The sequence below is a fragment of the Typha latifolia genome, chromosome 7, assembly GCF_019914945.1.
Source record: "Typha latifolia isolate L0001 chromosome 7, TyphaL0001v2, whole genome shotgun sequence".
Lineage (NCBI taxonomy): Eukaryota > Viridiplantae > Streptophyta > Magnoliopsida > Poales > Typhaceae > Typha > Typha latifolia.
Window position 1 is genome coordinate 14,102,753 of NC_133092.1, and position 19,753 is coordinate 14,122,505.

At 37.0% G+C, this 19,753-nt stretch overlaps 1 protein-coding gene, 2 long non-coding RNA genes and 4 other non-coding genes across 13 annotated transcripts; 6 read left to right on the forward strand and 1 right to left on the reverse strand.

Annotated features, from left to right (window-relative positions):
- Positions 1–75: 75 nt before the first annotated feature.
- On the reverse strand, positions 76–11,066 carry LOC140791901 (protein MICRORCHIDIA 6-like). 7 transcript variants are annotated; one of them, XM_073142620.1, is made up of 20 exons: positions 10,721–11,066; positions 7,537–7,868; positions 7,329–7,403; positions 7,194–7,228; positions 7,001–7,079; positions 6,821–6,910; positions 6,655–6,730; positions 5,616–5,694; positions 5,355–5,489; positions 5,023–5,121; positions 4,515–4,616; positions 4,291–4,437; positions 3,140–3,232; positions 2,740–2,776; positions 2,494–2,605; positions 1,813–2,171; positions 1,615–1,727; positions 1,161–1,234; positions 767–809; positions 76–546 (listed from the first exon to the last, which is right to left on the reverse strand). In XM_073142620.1, exons 2-20 carry the CDS (start codon positions 7,667–7,669, stop codon positions 436–438), a joined length of 1,992 nt encoding a protein of 663 aa, XP_072998721.1. In that variant the 5' UTR covers positions 7,670–7,868; positions 10,721–11,066; the 3' UTR covers positions 76–435. The 7 variants fall into 7 exon arrangements, with proteins under 7 accessions (XP_072998721.1, XP_072998720.1, XP_072998725.1 ...); XM_073142619.1 differs by having other exon boundaries at positions 76–564; XM_073142624.1 differs by lacking the exon at positions 4,291–4,437.
- Positions 9,263–9,967, forward strand: LOC140791902 (uncharacterized). The gene is made up of 2 exons (XR_012109649.1): positions 9,263–9,402; positions 9,614–9,967. It is a non-coding gene; the product is annotated as an uncharacterized lncRNA (long non-coding RNA).
- Positions 11,067–14,679: 3,613 nt separating the features above from the next.
- On the forward strand, positions 14,680–18,842 carry LOC140791892 (uncharacterized). Its single transcript, XR_012109645.1, has 4 exons — positions 14,680–14,852; positions 17,857–17,918; positions 18,336–18,394; positions 18,498–18,842. It is a non-coding gene; the product is annotated as an uncharacterized lncRNA (long non-coding RNA).
- LOC140793124 (small nucleolar RNA SNORD25) lies at positions 15,417–15,500 on the forward strand. Its single transcript, XR_012109890.1, has one exon. It is a non-coding gene; the product is annotated as a small nucleolar RNA SNORD25 (small nucleolar RNA).
- Positions 16,760–16,844, forward strand: LOC140793123 (small nucleolar RNA SNORD25). Its single transcript, XR_012109889.1, has one exon. It is a non-coding gene; the product is annotated as a small nucleolar RNA SNORD25 (small nucleolar RNA).
- On the forward strand, positions 17,158–17,240 carry LOC140793125 (small nucleolar RNA SNORD25). The gene has a single exon (XR_012109891.1). It is a non-coding gene; the product is annotated as a small nucleolar RNA SNORD25 (small nucleolar RNA).
- On the forward strand, positions 17,479–17,612 carry LOC140793141 (small nucleolar RNA snoR136). Its single transcript, XR_012109906.1, has one exon. It is a non-coding gene; the product is annotated as a small nucleolar RNA snoR136 (small nucleolar RNA).
- Positions 18,843–19,753: the final 911 nt, after the last annotated feature.

Here is a 19,753-nt window from a genome sequence, read left to right on the forward strand (position 1 = left end):
AGGCATCACAAGACAGAAAAGAAATATACAGGCAAAGAAAAGGTAAGGATTGAAATTTTAAGTTTTCATGAAAACATAAGTAAAGAGAGTTCTTTCAACCAAATATTCTATGCGACTAAAATGCGACTTCAAGAAGACAATACATTATGTAGTCTGAATTGAGGGGGAAACAACTTTCTTGAAACTTCTGTGAGGAAACTAGACGAGAAAGGCACCTCATACCGTTTCCATTTTAATGCCTGTGGTATCACAGATTTACATGTATCCTATAGATCATTTACAATGTAACAAAAATAAGAGTTTTTTTTTTTTTTGTGTGTGTGGCTGAAAGGGGTCAGAAAAATCTTCTGCGAGGACCTCCCTACTCAACTTTCTGATGATCCAGTATTTAGAAAGCTTGCAGGGACACGAGAACTTTAAGAAGCAAATTGTGGACTACCTTTTTAACAAACTCTCCAGCTTTACCTCGTCAATATGTTTTAGATCAGCCATTAGGCCTTCGAATAGCTGATGAGCTTCTTGGAGCTCTTCTTTAAGCTTTAGTGCCTGTTCAATGAAGTACATCTTCAATAAGAAGTGATTAGAAAAAAAATGGCATAAACAAGAAGCTTTTGCAAATTGAGAGTATCTAGTAGATGCAGTATAATTTAACATATGTTCCCTAAAAAATAGAACAGAGAAAGAGGAACTTTGTTCAATGTAAGTAAACTTTGACCACATGCAAGATAAATATCTAAAAGAGCAACGGATTCTTGGTTAAAGTTACCTTAAGAAGAAGTTGCTTCTCTGCCGTTTCATATTCCAAGCACCTGAGAGATCAAACGTAGGAGCAGAAGTTACACTGTTTCAAAACTGAGTAGAGACAAGAGTTTCTTTAAATTTTACACTAATAGTAAGATAGCAAGCACTGGGAGATAAGGCATTATATTGATGGCTGAGAACATTAGGTGTTTAGCATCATTCTGGGAAAATAGTAGCTTTAGATGAATATCGATCCTCAGAAAATAAGTTTTAAACTATACGAAATAGGATCTAAAATATCAAACATGTATTACTGCAATAGGTCTGTGTCTCATTATAAATCAAGATACAAAGAGTAAATCCTATGACTACTCTGACCAGGATGGAAAAGTTTGATTATTTAAGCTAGATTTACTCACTCAGTATGCAGCTTCTTATTCGCATGCAACATGATCATGAACTCTTGTATTTGCCCATGTCCATCGTGCTCATGCTAACCACACAAAGGGAGAAAAGAAGAAATTAGGAGAAAGATACTCGGCTTATAAACCCACCCCTTATAACCCACCCTTGACCATTTATAATTCTAATTAATATACAGTAATGAACCTAGAAAATTGCAAACAGTCATTCCATACGGTCCTCTTCCATCTTGAATACCTAGGCACCTGCTAATCTAATAAATAACTGTATGCAGTATAGGGTCCAATCTCTGTATGGTCTAATCTCCCAAGGTTCTCTTCAAGTTTGTCCTATTGAAAAGAGCATTGGGTGCATTGGAGACTTCATAGCACAATAAGGAATATGCTAGCATGATATCCTTGAACAGGCCTTAAATGGTAGTCAATGCATTAAGGAGTTTTCATTTCAAACCTGAACCGTTTGATTGCCTCCGAGCTCACTTATAAGTCCACTGGATGCAGTCTGCCTCTTTGGTGCTTCTGTTGCAATGAAATGATTCTCATATTTCCTTTTATCAAAAACTCCTGCTTTTTTTAAATCATACTAAGGAATGAGATTAAATAACTACAAGAATTTCGTCATGCTGAAGAATATGGTATCAAAGGCAACCTGTTGGTGAACAGAGGTTAGAATCATTGGAAAACCTCACTGGTGTTTCTATATTTAGTGCAGTCACCACTCTTTTGCCAGTTGGAATGTGAACAGAAGTGCCTATAGGATCTTGCAGAACACCAGCACTGTAAGACTTCTCTGAGTTATCAACATTCAGCAAAGAATGTAGGTTTTCTCGTCTTGTAACATTGCTAGTCTCACAGGGAGGATCTGGCGCACCATGGTTAGTTGTGACATCTTCTATCCAGTTGATTGTTTCTCGGTGAGGCATGTGCTGAGCAAAACCTATAGCTGCAGTAGGTGTTGAAGGGTACTTTCTCTTAGTTGAGTAACCAACCAAATGACAATGATATCTCCTGCAGAAATAAAACTCATCAGGTGTAATACCCAATCTTGGATTGCAAGCTGATTAATTTATCAAAATGATTGACAATAATAACGAAGAAAATAATGACCCCTAATAGGTGACCAATATATTGGAGTGGAGTAATCCCCAGCAAGGATTTGGTTAGAAGTAGGAGAAAATAAAATAATGGATAGCATTTATCTGCAAGTCTCTGAGGAGAATTATATACAGAAAAAGTTATGACAAAGATTACATATGACCAAAAGAAAGGAGATATATAGAGGAGGAGGAAGAAATATTAATGGTCTCATTCAACTTAGAGTAGCACTCACCAATACTCTACTGTCATCTCTCTTAATCGGGCTTCAAGCTTCTGAAAAAGGGTTGACTTCTCAAAATCTTGCTTATCATGTGTAGGTTTAATAAAGTTTGCTTCCAATACTCCTGAAAGTAATTTAACTAATAAAAAATGATTCAAGTGCAGTAGTAAGCCTTGGAGACTCGACCTCAAGAGCAAGATAAAAAGAAGAAACAATGCAAAATTTGTGGTAAGGGAAAGTGGTCTGACGGTTTCTTACCAGCAACACCTTTACCTTTGCTGTTGTTACACGTAGGCTGAAGGAATAAAAATAGGATAAATGAATGCCAAAGTTCTGAAATAGATTTTGCTAAAGTTCATCAATAGAAGTATTTTTTTGATCCAATAGACGCAAGAGGAAATTTAAGAGAGTAAATAAATTTGACCGTGGAAGTTAGTTGTAACAATATAAACCCAACCAATTCTTTCCCACCATTTAACCAGATCATATCATCAGTAGCCTAAAGCAATGTTTGTCAATCTGTCATACCTAAATTTAACATGGGTTCCTATATATAACACAGTAGAAACTATAAACAGCTAGAGCATGCTGTAAATGTTAAACTACTAAATCTAAAAGGAAATGGTAAGCCAATAATGAGCTGTGTTCTTATTTCTACCAGAATAAGACGGTTCCTGTGGTACACATTAAATCCATGAACATTCAGATTTGGTGCACCTTCTAAGAATCCAATGGTGGTGATGACTTCAGCCTAAGATGATAAATCAAAAGAAGATGTGTCAACCATTAGTGCACAAAATTAAAATCACAGAGGAAAGAAAATTTCTCATGAAATAAGGTGAGTAGAGAAGACTAAAATTTTCTAGATTTGAGGTAGAGTCTGATGTTGTTGTATGAATTCATCAATTACTCTAAAAGCTGATAGAAAAAGATAAATGCTTATATTTTTCTATTCTAATTCTTCCTGCCTTTGGCCTCTAGGCTTTTAGGCCCAAGATTACAATAGACGCTCTTTTTCTAACTTCCCATGAAAGATGGGCCGGAGCAGTTTGAACTCAAAAACTGCTTCACTAATACCACGTGAAGTTATTGATATTGTTTTTGAATACCAAGAGCATATAAAAATCTTTTATAAGAAAGGTCGACTTGCTTCAGTCATTTGATATCTGACGTAGCATGCTTTCTTGTTACGTATAATCAACTGATTAAAACTAGTAATAGGTCAAACTTTTTGCTGAAGAAGAACACCATACAATATTAAGAAGCTGTTCAGATGACACTTTTCAATTTCTCAACTATCAAAATTTCTAGAATCACTGAAAAAGCTCTAGTGGACCCCTTTCCTGAGAAACTATTTAATGATTGCTGACATGTTTGGAGAAGATATACTGTAGAGGTACCATCTGGAGAGACTAAAGACACTAGTCGAAGTAATTCACTAATTCTCAGCAAACTTGCAAACTTCTGGTATGTAGATAGATGATATTCAAGCTTTGGAAATTTTAGAAATTTGGTATCGCTTTCACAAATTCCTGACCATCTAGTGTCATTTTAGAAATTTTCTGCTCCAATTATTGTTCCCCATAGATCGTCCAATGAGACTTTGTCCAATCAAAGTACAAAATATATTGTTAAAAGTTAAAATACTATGAATACTATTACAGGTACGGAATATTTCAAGAAACACATTACAGAATATAGATATTGTATTAATCTTTTTATAGAACAGCAAATTATGAGCATGTATGTCATGAGTAGAACTTCATCTCTCTACAATTAGTAATATTTTGAGCTGCTACAAGAACAAACCTCTATGCTCGCCCCAACATTTGGTTTATATTTGATGCATTGACGATATTTGAGATCATTAACTATGTGGTGGGGATCAACAATTCGTCCACACAAGATTATCTTAAAATTTTCTGGTAAATGAAGATACAAAATAGAAGCATAGACCTGTGTAAACTGGAATTCATCAAACTCAAGAAGAGCACATATGTGAAGAAAACATAAAGAAAGAGCTCATAACATACTCGAAGAGAATAACGGAATCTATTTGCTATGTGTTTTTGGTTTAGCGTCTTCACCCCAGTACAAGTTTTGGCAAATTGAGGTGCTCCTCTAATCACAATGTCCTACAAGCAGCAGGCAGAAAGAACCATAAGAACAGGCATGACATTCTTAAAATATAAAATTATTAATAATTAAATCACTATGACATTTAAGTCCCCTCATGAAGGTCATTATCTTCCACATCTCTGTTTTAGTAAAGCAATAAAAGGCTTCAAGGTGAAGGTAGTAGAATACTTTCGTTAGTGTATTTCATTTTCAAGACAAAGGTTCCAAATGTCTGGAGACTTCCCAATGAAAGCTACAAGAACAAGAGACCCATAAATCTCTGTATAATTAGTTAATTGCTGAGGAATAATGTTAACAACCAAGACCAACACAGCCAGTTACGCTGTACAAGTTCAGAATGAAAAAACACAAAATTGTAGCAGCAATAGTGACCAAAAAAAGAAGAAGAGAGAGTTAATTTACCTCTACATCAGAGGTAAAATCAAGTTCCAATTCCCCAGTGTCACTTAACCATAAATTGAACACGATAATTTTTGTTCCATGATACCCTATGTCATTAAACTGCTCATCATACCAATAACAACAGTGAGTTTCAACTTTCAAGTTCCCAAAACATGATATAACTTGAGAAAACAAAAAAACGGAAGAGAAGCAATAGGGATTCAATTTATATAAGGAACTTTATAGTCTGCCGTTTTCTAAATTCACTAAGCTAACAGCCCTAACTTACAAGTGCGCGGTGAATACACATCCTGAAAGATAAAAATTGATCAATGCAAGTCTTAACAGCTTACTTGCTTCATCAGTTCAACTTCTGTAGCAAAAGGAGTCCATTTTAAAAGAACAGACAAATTAGAAGAAAAATGTCTTTGACCATGCCAGAATAACCTCTTAAATACACCACTTGATGGATCAAACTCATAGTCGGCCTACAACAAGTGAAAGAGTAAGTACCATAGCAAAAGCATCAGAGTAGTAGATTTGATTACAAGAAAGAGTTCTTTAATACCACCACACGATAGATAAAATTGAAGTCCTCTTATAACTGAACTTACCATTGGTACTATTATATCATCACATCCAGTTTTTCTTAGAAAGGTGTAAGAAAGGAGTCCAACACTTTGAGTTAATGTTCTGAGCAGACAGACAAATGCGATGAGGGTGAGAAAAAATCAGTCAATGAAACATTTATGAGTTCTGAAAATCAAACAGCCACTAACTGGGAATAATTGACAATCAGCAAATACATATAAGCCTAGAAAAAGCAAAATAGCAGTACAACTTACATGTGTATATAGTAAGATAGGTTGACAAGGTGCATTTAAGACGACTTAAAGAATAGTATAAATGTATGATAATAATATGTAATCATTCATAGACAAAGTTGATGCATTGAGTGCACTACAATAATGTTTACTAATTCATAGATAAAAGAAAATGAACATATAGATAAATTCAATTATACAGAAAAACAAACTAGGCCTTTAATCGCAAACTATTTAACACTCGGATTGGCTTTCTCCATTCATATCTACTTGGTGCAAGATTCTGTGTTGAATCAAATGGTATAATGTACTCGCTACTCGCTACATTCATTCATCCTATTTTTTCTCCTGCTTGAGTGAAATTTAGCTCTAGATTAAGATGTTCATAAGTTTCATTTGAAAAGGGTATGAAAAAAAACTGTACCATCTTTCCTTAATACAATGCATCCTATAGTACCTAAGTCTCAGCTCATCCTTTCTCTACCCATTTTAACTCAACACTTAAACTAGAAATTATCAAGAATCTTAAATTTATATGAAGGTTCGGATATCTCTTTTCTGATCAGTGAACCATCGTGATGAGACATATATATTATACAGCCAGAATATATATTGGAAGGAGTGGAGAAAGCTTGTAAAAGGAATACCTAAAACATCAATATGAGAACGATATAAATTGATTTTCATATCCAAGGATCTAGTCATGAGTATATAACGAATCAGACTAGAGAAAGGGTGAGATTAATGCAGAAGTGAAGCAGTGTAAGACTTTACTACAGAGAAAATGTAAATTGAGAATTACAACTTCTAAAAGCCCAGAAACCCTGACCCTTTGTTCATACAGCGGCTGAAAACGATAACATCAGACCCAAGTCTCATTGTGCTGGTTTTAAAACCATTTCCATCTGAAGAATGATTAAACCATTTAGTAGAGTAACAACAGAGCAAAAGAGGGAAAAAAAAAAGAAGTCTCAATCATTAGAAAGAATATATACACTGCCCAATGGAAGACTCAGAATGCTTATCTGAAAACCCAAAGCTCATGCAACGCCTCAAAGAGTCAGGACTCATTCCACCACCATCATCTTGCTCACACAATTTTTCAAATGGAAATTCAGGTCTGAATCATCTACAAATAATGACTCATTTGTAACACCACGAAATGTTGGACATACCGTGAATCAGTAAGGCATGACTTCCATCTTGAGAATCTGTTATCCTCTCTATTTTGACAAATGTGGCCCCATTTTTCACCTATTCAAAGCAAATCAACATGAAATACATGAAGTGTTACACAGGATTGAATATGGTTAAAACAGTCCTACAATGGGACCAAAATTTCACTAAACAATAAGGATAATAAGGAACCTCATCAACAGCATTATCAAGCAGCTCTGCGATGGCTGAAACATGAGATTCAAATAACGTTAGTGAATATCTGCAACTCCAATAAAAAAAGAGCATTTTACCCAAGTTGTGATTTTGAAACCATACTGGACATACCGCCAAATGCCCACTTGTGTGAAGTAGCATTTGAGTGGAGAAATTTAGGATGGATGCGTAGACGACTTTGGCCATCTGTCAAAAATGCAAAAAGAACCTCACTAAAAAAATTGTTAAGAAACAACAAAGAACAATGGAGATACCGCCAATAAAAAGGACATAATATGATATTCATAGACAGCCTTGAGAAGCAAGGTATAGCTCATACTTTGGGATATTGGTTCAGAAGTTAATCTATCTTCATAGTCTCCAGCTTTCCAGAACTGCCGGCAAAATGGCATAGAACCAGGTGAACAAGCAAAATTGTAAAAACCATTGCTAGATGAACTTTCTTGATCCATTATAGTTGGCGAATTGGGGACTTCATCTGAACTTCGATACTGAAAAAACCCTTGTCTGCTAACATTTTCTAGAAATTCCGAGTGTCCAATAAACGTTGCTTTCTCTTGCACTAGATGTCTCTTTTCTGTTTTGAACTCTTGCCTTTCAAAGTTTTCTCATTGCACAAGTCAATGAAGAATGAGAAGCTCATTCCAATAGCTAAATGGACAAATAAATACAATCAGTGATGAAAATGATAGAAGTATAGACTGAAAGAAGAAGCATGATAAAAAGTTACATGGATGATGAAGGATTTTCAGTAAATTTTATACTTCTATTTTAGATCATCCGGAGGTACAAAACTCCTGGAATTTCAGTCATGTCATCTAGAAGAATGGTCAAATTTTTATAAACCATAACAAAGATAAAAGAAGTATTATCCTATGGATCCTAGACATTAGCCTTGTTTCAGGACACGAAATTTCAGTAAGTTCCTACACCTATTCAAAATATCACACTGTTCAGCAATCACAATTTTATAACCTGTAGCTCAGAGTATCATCTCAATGAATAAGTACGTTGGAGGGTAGAGACTCTTGAGCTTCTCTTTTTGTGTTGAGTTAACAAGGGATAAATAAGCGTCTGCTCATCTAAAACTGAACTTAGATAAATGATTCAACACTAACGGAAGACAAGAATTAAAGTTAAATTTGTGAAACTGAAAACATGTCTGCAAAAAGTATTCAGAACCATCCATCAACCATACAGAATCCAAGTTACCCATCAACCACAAATCCTTTAGTACTAAGGAATCAATTGGAGGTAGAGCCGTTGATGGTTTGTCATTAGGCATCTGCATTCCATTGGTAATGTTATGCAGAGGAGATTACAGCTAGATTGTGGGAAGAGAATACTATATACTACTACTCGTAAAGGAGATATTCTTACAAGACATCTTCTGTTTCATAATGGTCTCCTAATAGGAGAAACCCCATTTTTCATCAAAAACCAAGAAGAAGATGGTCCAGTCCTTCCACTAGTTGGTGATCAGAACCCATGACATGAAGATTAGATTAATAACACTTCAACTGAGTGTGGAGGGAAGGGAGCGAAAGAGAGGAAGGGGTATTATTATTATTATTATTATTATTATATTATATATTACCCTTTGCGTTTTAACGTCTTTAGAAATCCTCCTCGGCTCCTTCCATCGTGACGGCTTGCTTTGGGTTGGGGGGGGAGGACGCGACGACGAGGGAGATATATAACGGTGCTTCGAGATTAGCGGAGCACGTGGATCTCGAGGTCGGATTAACTCTTCCCTTTATAAATAGATGGAAACGAGTTAGCCTTTTGGTTTTGGTTCTGGTTCGTCCGAAAGACGGAAAGAGTATTATATAAATATTTATGGTCCCGTCCGCAGTGGAGCTGGCTGCTGGCAATATTACTGGATAGAAAGACTGAACGGGTTTCTTAAAGAAGAGATAAAGTGATTGTAGGTAAATGAATATGGGCTTGAGTTGAGTGTACTTCATATGGAGTATCCGATGGAAGTGGGTTACATCTTGAAGGCCCAATAAGTATATAGCCAGGTGCTTAGTCACATAATACGTGCCACTTCCTGGCCGTGGCGCGTGGGTTCTTCTCCTCTGCCCACGCGGCTTCTCTCCCTGGATTTAGAAACACAAATTAAAAAGGAAATAAAGACAAGGGCTATTCTCACAGAGTGAGTTGGTCCCTGCCCCCGGCCCCGGTAAGCACTAAGTAGTAATTTATATTCAATCTTTTGTCGCTTTGAACTTTCCGATGAATGTTTGGATCAACAGGATATCTTGTGTTACTATGCAAATCTGAATGCAATTTTAGCCTAAATGGTAGAGCAGTAACAAGACATTAGACTAATTAACTGGTCAAGAACTTAAGATTTTCTTCTGGTTTTAAATTAGTACGTTAAATGTTTGAAGGATTTGAAGAAACAACACACAGACACGTATATGTCTACTGCACAGAAGATAGCGAGCCATGGCGCCTATAGGCGGCCAAAGGCTCCGCCGAGTGTTCTAAAGGAGATTATGTATGGTTTGAGCCTTGGCCTCTTTGCCGGATACTTATGGAAGATCCACCATTGGAACAACCAGAGGAGAACCAGGGAATTCTATGACCTTCTTGAGAAGGGCGAGATCACTGTAGTCGTCGACGAGTAACACTCCCTTCTCGTGATTATCTACATCTCATGTCTGCGTTAAAAAAGCTCATGTTACTCGTAACATAATATTATCTAAACTTCCTTTAGCACGAATAAAATCTTCATATATGTATCCAGAGGTTCTTTTTATTGCTTCTTTCACTGTCCTTTTTTATTTATGCAATATGATGATCTTGCATGTGTAACTACAATAGGAAAAGACTATATTCAACTTGGAGTACTTTAATTAGTCATGCGTTTACATGTAAAAAATCAGAGATCTATTGCTTCATCGAGAGGCCGTAGATTATAGTTGTGGAATCTCAAATGCAATTAGTCAGTGCCACTGATCTCGGAGAAATTTCTTATTGAACTATTTGTTGACGATTTGTTTACTCTTAACTGGTTGGCTAAAAACCCCCTATTGGAGGAAGAACATACAGCATTACTTTGAACACATTCCGATGCTACAGGAGTGTGTCCTGCTTCGATCCTTTGTGGAAATCGTTCCGAGTACATATCACATGCACTGAAAAGGTTTATATATATATATATACCCTGATCGAATCACTGGCAATTGGCATCTGGCCCTTTGTTTTTTAGTCATTGATCGGCCACTATATATGCCAGAATGACAGATGCTTACACTTGTGCTTTACTAAAAGAAAAAAAAAATCCTTCAAATTAATCTCAAGAATCAAATTAAACTATCTTTTACTTTAGAGAGTACAACAGCAATTTGCATTAAGTATTTTTATCCGAAATAGCTATCCTTTTGGAACACACAAATAATGCGTTGTACTTATAGCTCTACCTAAGAGAATAACATATCAAATTGAGTTCAGAAATGCTAGTGCCATTTAGAGATGGAAGAAAAAGAAAAGACCTTGATAAGTGAATCAATCGCTTGAAGCAGCTCATCTTCTCCAAAGAGTGCTACAAATTGTGAAGTGGGTTAGAGCCAGTTGGTGCAAATCTCTTCTCTTCTTCGAAGCCACCTCGCCCGAATTTCCTATTATACTGGGAGTACTCCTCCTGCACAATCCTCCGTCTACTTGTTTGGAAATCTTGGGATGTGTCTGAGCGCTTGTTTAGCTTCACGGAAACGAGTACAAGTAGAGGAGTTACCTTGAGAAAAAGCGAAATAAGAGAGAGCAGTAGAAGCAGTAGTAGTCCTGGGCGCTTCATCGATCTCCCTTTTCTTTTCTTTTTTTCTTTTTTTTTTTCTTCCTACTAATTCCTATGGGAGAGCTTTTGTATAATATGTTTGAAGCTGTCGATGTAAGGCATGGCATGGCATGTGGCTGCAGGGGAATCGTCATTACAGAAGAAGCTGCGATTTGACGTAGGTGGAGGACAAGGAAAAATGATGAAGTGTTTGTTGTTTTTCTTCACACTTTCTTTTATGTATTCCTTTGGGTTATCATTCTGTTGTGTGCTAATAATTCCAAAAGAAACTTTAAAAGGAATCCAAAAGCGGGGGGCAGTTCCTGTACTACTAGCTCCGCAAAGCATCCGACTATAACTCTCTCAAGCTGTTAAATCCTGTAGGTCCAAGAATTTGATCGATCTTGAGTGATTACCAGGGGCAGGCAGCGGATCTAAATTGTTGATTTTTTTCACATTCTGATCGAAAATATATTCCAGCTTAGAGTAATTACAATACAAATATAATCGACCCTGGAACATATAATCGTGATTTCACTTGGGTACAACAACAGCTTCAAGACTGACGCAAATACTAACGGCCGAGCAGTAGTAGTAGATGTCAATATTGCACGTCAAGTCTCTAATGAGGGGTTCCATCGATCGCATCGTCGTCTCGTGTTCTCCAAACAGTTGGTTGTACGTGCATCGCTCGTATTGTAATCTATCGTCCAAAAAACTGGAACCTATTCCGGATAGGAAGTTAATCCAAACACAAGAGTCCACCTCGGAATTCAATGATCCTACTACTCTATCAGTACTCCCAACAATAATAATGTATATATATATATATTCGATCGGTATAGGTACGTGTGGAATCGATCGATGGGTCTTTTGCACGTGATACCAACGTCTGTCTCTACTACAGTACTTAAAGAGGATCGATTCGATGGATTGGAAAGCCCTGTCCCTATGGATAGTCTCTATCAAGATGAGTTATTTCGCTTTCTCTGCGTGCTGTAGGATGTTGGACCGACATTAATAGAAGCGGTTGAGAATAAGATCGATCACAGATGAAGTCCGTTCACAACAGTTACAAAAATATCTGACCTTAATTTTATTGAGTTGTTCCTGCTAATTCGCGACATGGATTAGTACATATGTCAAATTTGATCGATCGATGCTTGGCCAACTATTTTTTATACGGAATAACAGTTAACAGTAAATATATAATTATATTACGGAATTGTGTGACACCAATATTAGTACCTGGATTTAGAAGCACACATATAGGTGCATGAAGCTAACATGCATTAGTTTTGTGGAGGAATAATATTTCTTTTATATATACCAACCAAAGAGAAAAGAGGATCATTATACATGTCCATTATAGTCAACAATAATCGAATATAAGAATGCTAATCAGGGAAAAGCGGCATGCATGTAGATGCCCAAATTGAAGACGTAAAAGGAGTTCTTTGAGAAAAGCTGATCGTTATGGTTGCTTGCTTATTTGCATTAGAAAAGGATGTACTACTAAAAGAGAGTAGGAAGTCAGTGGATAGTCCAAGTGTCAATCAAAATTGAATGCATCTCTGAGGAGGAGGTCACTGCCATTTCCACGAGTATATATATATATATATATATATAGTGCAACCCATTTCCATGAGTATATATATATACAGTTCTTAATTGGAGTACAGTGGTGCAAAAGGACTTGTAAAGCTCAGGAAAAGTATAATTAGAATAACAATTTAATGGTAATGGAGCAATGAAACTAGATGAGGATCAGGTTACCTATCCTGATAAGGTTGCAGATCAATTAGTATATATATAGTAACTTTCTTTGGTTGAGGATTACTTTGTCATCTTCACTGGGAAAAGGATCGGAGATCGATCTGTTCACTTTTTCTGTTGTCGTTACAATATTAATTGTTCGCTGTCATGTCCAGAAAGCAATGGCACTTTGATGCAACCGTGCCTAATTTATTCAAGGTTCTTTCCTCCACTTACACCTCTGAAACATCTATTTAAAGACCCACATCCAGATTCCTACTTCTTCACTACTGGATTTCATTGGGTCAAATTTTGAACCAACATCCATATATCCCTTTCTCTCTTGCCTTTGGTAGAATGGAAGAAATTTGGCAGGAGTCTCTTCATGGGTCTTGAGATATAGCAACACCTTGGAGGGATGAGGATAACTGTGCTCTACTCCCCTCCAAATTCTCAGTTTGTCCATGTTGTAGCCACTAGCTTGATCCCCCCCTCCCCCTTCCCCCAAGAAAAGGAAAAAAAAAAGAAAATCCTCCGAGGCTTCTGGCTTAGGCGTGGCGAACCGGCAAGTCACATAACGGCGGCGGTGAACTCCGATTGGAGTCACTCAATAGTTTCCATTTCCTGTTCTTATAAAGCTAGCTTAAGGAAGAGGAATAATGGTCAGCATAGTCCTTCTGTCGTAATAGTGGTGTTTCAAGATGTTGATCACAGTGAATCAATCTGTTTACAACACTGATGAGATGCCTGCTGATCAATTTCGTATATATAGCTGGGATGATATATCGATGTACTATTACTTGCTATATGTTGTGTACTGTACTTTCCGTTTGCATGCAAGAGTATTAATTGGTATGTGGCACGCATGCAGCCAACCATCAGAGCTGAGTGGTGATCTGACTCTAAAATATCTTTAGGAGCTCGAACCAGCTTTATCTTCTCCCCAGGCCCCAACCCATACCTTAGTTAACTCTCTTTTTACCACTCGTACCGTACCAGCCCATTACCAATCAAACCTTGATCTTGTCTTTTAATTAATTGTGCCAACCTTCCTTGAGATATAACTAGCTAGTTCCTATATGGTTCATTCATATATATATATATATATATCTTTACTAGACGAAAAAAAGCAATACAAAAGACCGTCTAATTAGTTCATGCCACCCTCCTCAATTGTTGCAAACTAAATTCAATTCCCATATGTTAGAACGGACTTCCTCAGAGTGAGATACTAGTCAATTGAGCTCGCATACTTTAAAGTATAGAACTACCATGTAACTAAGAGTCCTGCATAATAAATTAAGCTAATGGCAATCTGTAAAGTGGAAATCAAGATATTGTGCATCCACTTACCACAAGTCAATGCCCTTTACAAATGCAGACATACCTGCCAATGAGCATGACAGCATTATTCCTCAATTCAATAAGATGGGCATCAGTTCTCGGAGCATCAAGAAAAGATGCATACACTTTTATGATTTCAAGATGTAGAAAAGTAGAAGGTCATGGCTAATAAAAGAGTAGTGCTGGTGCAGCTTCAAATTAACTAAATGTCAGAGGGGAAGGGGAATTTTAGAGCAAAAGTGGAGCAGCATGGTATAGGAATTTATGTTTATGTTTACTATGCTTATGATAAGACATGGCATGCGTCACAAAATGAAAAAAACAATGCAATGCATGATCGGCCCTAGCTATCAGGCAAAAAGTCTGCTAGTAGTATATGGCCGGCCTTCTTAGGAGTTAGGACCACGAGATGGAGAAGGCCGAAATCTTAGCGGGCCGGTACTATATACATTGGGGGCTCCTCAAAGGCCCGTAGTCACGATCATAATCCAGACCGTCCAAGTGCACATTCTCCCTTTTCCAACCGCTCCCATCCAATGTACTCTTGCTTATATAATACGTAGCTCGCGTTCTTCTTTTAGCCCTAACCCTAGTGTAAGCTCTCCCCGATCTTATCAAACCCCAGCGCTAGACCTCATAAGGTCGGTCGTTCAGTGAGGTGGATCTGGTAGAGACATGGCGGGCGGAAATTTCTTGGGAAGATTGATCGGTTACTTCGTCAACGAAGTCGTCGTCGAAGGCCTCGCTAATAAGTACTATATCCCAAACCTTCTCTCAGTTCTGGTCTTTCTTCTGTTCTCTTCTTCATCTCACGAGAAAAATTCAATCTTTGTGATACATACTACATTTTTATGTACGAAAGGTTGCATTTTTTATTCCGTTTTTACTTGATGCTTCTTAATCTGGTCGACGGGCCTCCTTATTTCTTGCCTGATCGATTCGTTCCCTTGAAGCTATACTACGACTAATATTTGGTCGCTCCAAAGCTTCTCTACTCTGCTTCACTCTGTAGATCGTTGTATTTTGGACATCTACATGGATGAGGACATGGTGTGCATTAAGCTCTCTTACAGCTTTTGCTCTTGTTGTGTTGTGTGCTTCACAATCTGGTCATTGAGGATGATTTCAGTTCCCAATGAACTCGTTCCCTTGAAGCTACATTGCCAGTTGTGTTTGTTTGCCATGTTTGTGCCGATGTCAATTCATGTTTTAAGTCGGTGTGCTGCAACGAACACATACATGTATCCATAGATGCATCATCTATACTTTTTCTCTTTTATGGGTGCTTTGCTTGACATTTATTGTCTTGTATGTTGATAACGGTGATGATCGTACAGACCTGTAATGGTTATTGTGGAGATCATCACATAATCAAACAATATTTAAGGGACTAAGTTGACTTTTGATGCACTTGAGTGAAATTCCTTAATGTTGATGTGGTGTCTCCTATATCTAAATGTTTTTACATAAGCCAATTATTTGTTCTCTTAACCAACTATTTGCATTACAAGGTATTGTCATGACTCAGTTCTCTTTTAGTACTTTGCTAAAAGCCACTGTGTGTAGATGGAGAGAAAAGGAGAGAAGAGGGAAGAGAAAAGAAAAGAAGTGAAGGAAAAATAAAATAATTTTCTCTCCTCTTGTTTGGAAATACGAGAGAAAAGAAGAGAAGTAGAGATAAAATTTAGTTTTTCTCTTCCTCTATATTCACTTTTGGAGTCCCTTCCCTCCCTTTATCCTCCATTCTCTCCAAAAATTTCTATCTAAATAACCGATTAAGAGAAAATATTTCTCTCCTTTTATTTTCTCTCATTTCTCCTATTCTCTCCATCCAAACAGGATCAGTTAGCCTTTGCCCTTTTTGAATAGGAACAGGAGAAGAAAGCCTCCCGTCAGTTTTTGGGAATAGGTATGTCAAATATCCGGACAGGGCAAAATAGGAGCACTTACTTGGACTAAGGGCTTTGTCTTTTTCATAAGAGCACATCTTTTTAATTATTTACTGTAACCAGATCTTTTGCTAATTGTTTTATGCTGCTTCACTATTTCTAAGCAGAGCCTGTGAATTGGTACTGTTCTATGGGTTCCCCTTGACATCCAGTGCAGACCTTTTTTGCTGCACTGGCACGTTGGGGAACGACAATTTTGTGCCCATTGCTAATATGCCTTGATAAATTCTTTGATCCCAACTAAACTAATTATTTATCAGTACTGACTTATCTGACTTTATACATTATCTGTTGCTTATATGCTTTGTTATATAAATATTTTCCAATCCCAATTGATTTGTTCAGTTGAAGCTATACTAGGACTAATATTTGGTCGCTCTGAAGCTTCAGAGCTTTCCTAATCTTTAAACAGATATATTTTGAACTTCTACAGTGATTAGGGCATTGTGTACATTAAGTTTCTCTTATAACTTTTGCTCTCGTTGTGTCGTGTGCGCTTCACAATCTGGTCATTGAGGATATTTCAGTTTCCAATGAACTCGTTCCCTTGAAGCTATATTGCTAGTTGTGTTTGGTTGCCATTTTTGTGCCGATGTCAATTTATATTTGTAAGTCGGTGTGCTGCTATGAACACATACATGTATTCATATAAATACATTTATACCTTTTCTCTTTGGATTCTCTAACTGACGTTTTATATCTGGTGTATTGACAACAATGATGATCCTACAGACCTGTAATGATTATTGTGGAGATGATCACATAATCAAAGAACATCTAAGGGACTGAGTTGTCAATGTAGAGAAAAGTTCTCTCCACTTTTTTCAGGTTTATCAGATCCTAAGATGCAATGGATAAATACAAGACAATCTAGCTCTATTCTTGTGTATTCCCTAATATCATTGTTGGATTGGTTCCAGCTTTAACACTTGTTGCTGATCACTGTTAGGGAACTTTTGTTCCTTTGTAACTAAAATGTTATTTTAGTATAACTCCTAAATCAATTATACTTTGTATCATTTGGCCTTCCAAATTTCCAAAACTTTGTAAGGTTGTTATTCTTTTTGTTCATCATAAGTTCCTTTTTTCTTTTTTGCTGGGAACAGTGGACAATTATGATGATCCTATAGAGCTGTAATGATTACTGCAGAAATGGTTTCACAATCATAGAACATCCAAGGGACTGATATTTGATGCATTTTGAGAGAAATTTCTTAATGTTGATATTGGTATGTCATTTATCTAAATTCTTTTTACATTAGCCATTTTTCTTGTTCTCTTACCCAACTATTTGGATTACAATATGCTGTCATGACTCAGTTCTCTATACTAACTTTGCTAAAAGCTTCAGAGAAATTGAGGTAACTGTTTTCCTTGTTCATAACACATCTTATTATTTAATGCAATCATATTTTTTAATTGTCCTATGCTGCTTCACTATTTCTAACTGGAGCCTGTGAATTGGTATGGGCCCTTTGAGCAAGTGAAGCAAGAGAAAGTGGCTCCCCTCGCTATCCAGTGCAGACTGTTTTTGCTGCACTTGGACGTTGGGGAACGACATTTTTGTATGTGTTGCTTATATGCCTTATTATATTCTTTGCTCCCAACTAAACTATTTATTTATCAGTACTAACCTACCTGACTGAGATGCCCGCATGGTTGATGCTATTTGTTGCATGTTTGATTTTGATGACAATTTAACAATTCATTGTATCCGAATCTAATAAAGCTCATCCTTAGACTGTTGACTTGTTATAATCACTACTACATCCACATCAGTTGATGAAGGTCTTTAATTTGTCAACAGCCATGCATTCCAAAGATTCGCTGTGAGGACGTCCAAAGCCCTAGAAGAGGTTTCTACCAAAGGTAATGTTCTTAGCTGCCTTTCTTGCTTCTTCAGTATAGTTTTTCTAAGTTGGTAATAAGATTTGTCCGAATTGGAAGTACTATTTATATGACATCACTTTTATAGTTTTATCTATTATTTTGATAATACTTGCTTGCATGGTAACATTGCTTAGAACAATGAAATTGTAAAATGTTAATGTATATTGGGCAGCATTTAAGAAAGATTGGAGGATAATAATATTCTATTTCATCAAGATCTCAGGAGGCTTCCTGCTAATTTATCTATAAATTACTAAATTTGCCATTATTTTGCTACTTATATAATACTTGTAAATAAAAGCTAGACAGCTGGTTGGCACTGATCAGCGACTATGAATCTATATATTTTCTAGTCATGATAAAAACAAATACTCATTAGGTGTCTTCCTCTTTCAGTTGTGCGAGCAAGGGAAGATCTAGTGGAGCAGTTAAAAGATGCTTCGAAAGATATCAATGTAAGTCTTTGTTTGGCGATTTTATTAATTATACATGATTCTTTATACGTATTTCTTTATATAAGAACCACTTGATTCATTGAAGTAGTTGTTTTTTATGCAGTCCTTCAAAAGGTAGTGGTATGCCTGAGGATTTCAAGTGCTAAGATGGTACTTGGTACATCACTACATCATTGATTTGCCAGGGACAGTGTACAATATTCCTGTATATATATAATGCTCAAGCTAGTTTGTCGGAGATACTTATGCAATTATCTTTCAGCCTGAGTTGGGGCAAGAAATCAGTCCATTCACTGAGTTGATTAACTGTAGGTTTTTGACATGACACCCTTATTATCTTTGTTGTAAGGCTTTAGAGATATCATTGTAGACAAGCTTTTTCTCTGTACAAAGTGGAAACTAGTTTGTCTAGAATACGAATAACAACATGAAATCTGATATACTTCGATGATTCTGGTGAAGCAAGACCGGTTGTATTCTGTGACACCGTTGTTTTATTTTTCTAGGGGAAGCTCACAAGTAGGGAACTGTAACATCCCGTATCTAAAAAAGAAAGAAAAAAAAAAGAGAGCTAAGATGAGGACACGTGCCTATCACGTCCACTGCTATACAAACCCCTCCGCAGCGCGCGTCCTCTCTTCTCCCCGGTAATTGCCATTCTCCCCTATCTTCTTCCCATCGCCTGGGAGCTTGTTGGCCTCGTGGTTTAATTAGCATCTCGGCATGCTTATTTCGATCTCTTCTCTAGTAGTCGACAGGTAGATGACCTTGTGTTGATGTCACATTGATCCGAGAGCTTTCTCTGATCATCCTCTCGTTAGGTACCTTTCACGAGTATTGAGTACTCTAGACTCTTGGTTGAGGCTCTTCTCTTTTTATAGGAGCCTTAGCAACCAACTATCAGAGCTCTCATGGCTTAGCGAGTTGTAGTGACAACCTCCGTAGTCGCCCGATCATGGAAAAAAATTATCTTTAGTTGCCGGCCACCCTTGGTTCCTGTTGACTTTTTTGTTATGTTATATTCATACTTCCTTTGTTGTCCCCTTGGCATTTCGTCGGCATGCTCTTCTTTATCGTTAGGTTTTTGTCGTCGAGATGAATGCGCCATTAGGAGGTAGAGGTTGTAGACCTAGTAATACCCGATGACGCATGAACATGAACGCCCTGCATGCTCTTAATTTCATTGTGTGCAAGATCTCTCTGCGTGCAATAATAATGATGTGAAGGTATATGATTACGATTGAGGTCCTTAGTTTGATAGCCACAGACAATCAATCATATGCAACGTCGTTTGACATATTATGTATTCCTTTATTAATACAGATAGATATGATGCATGGATGTATTATTGTGATCATA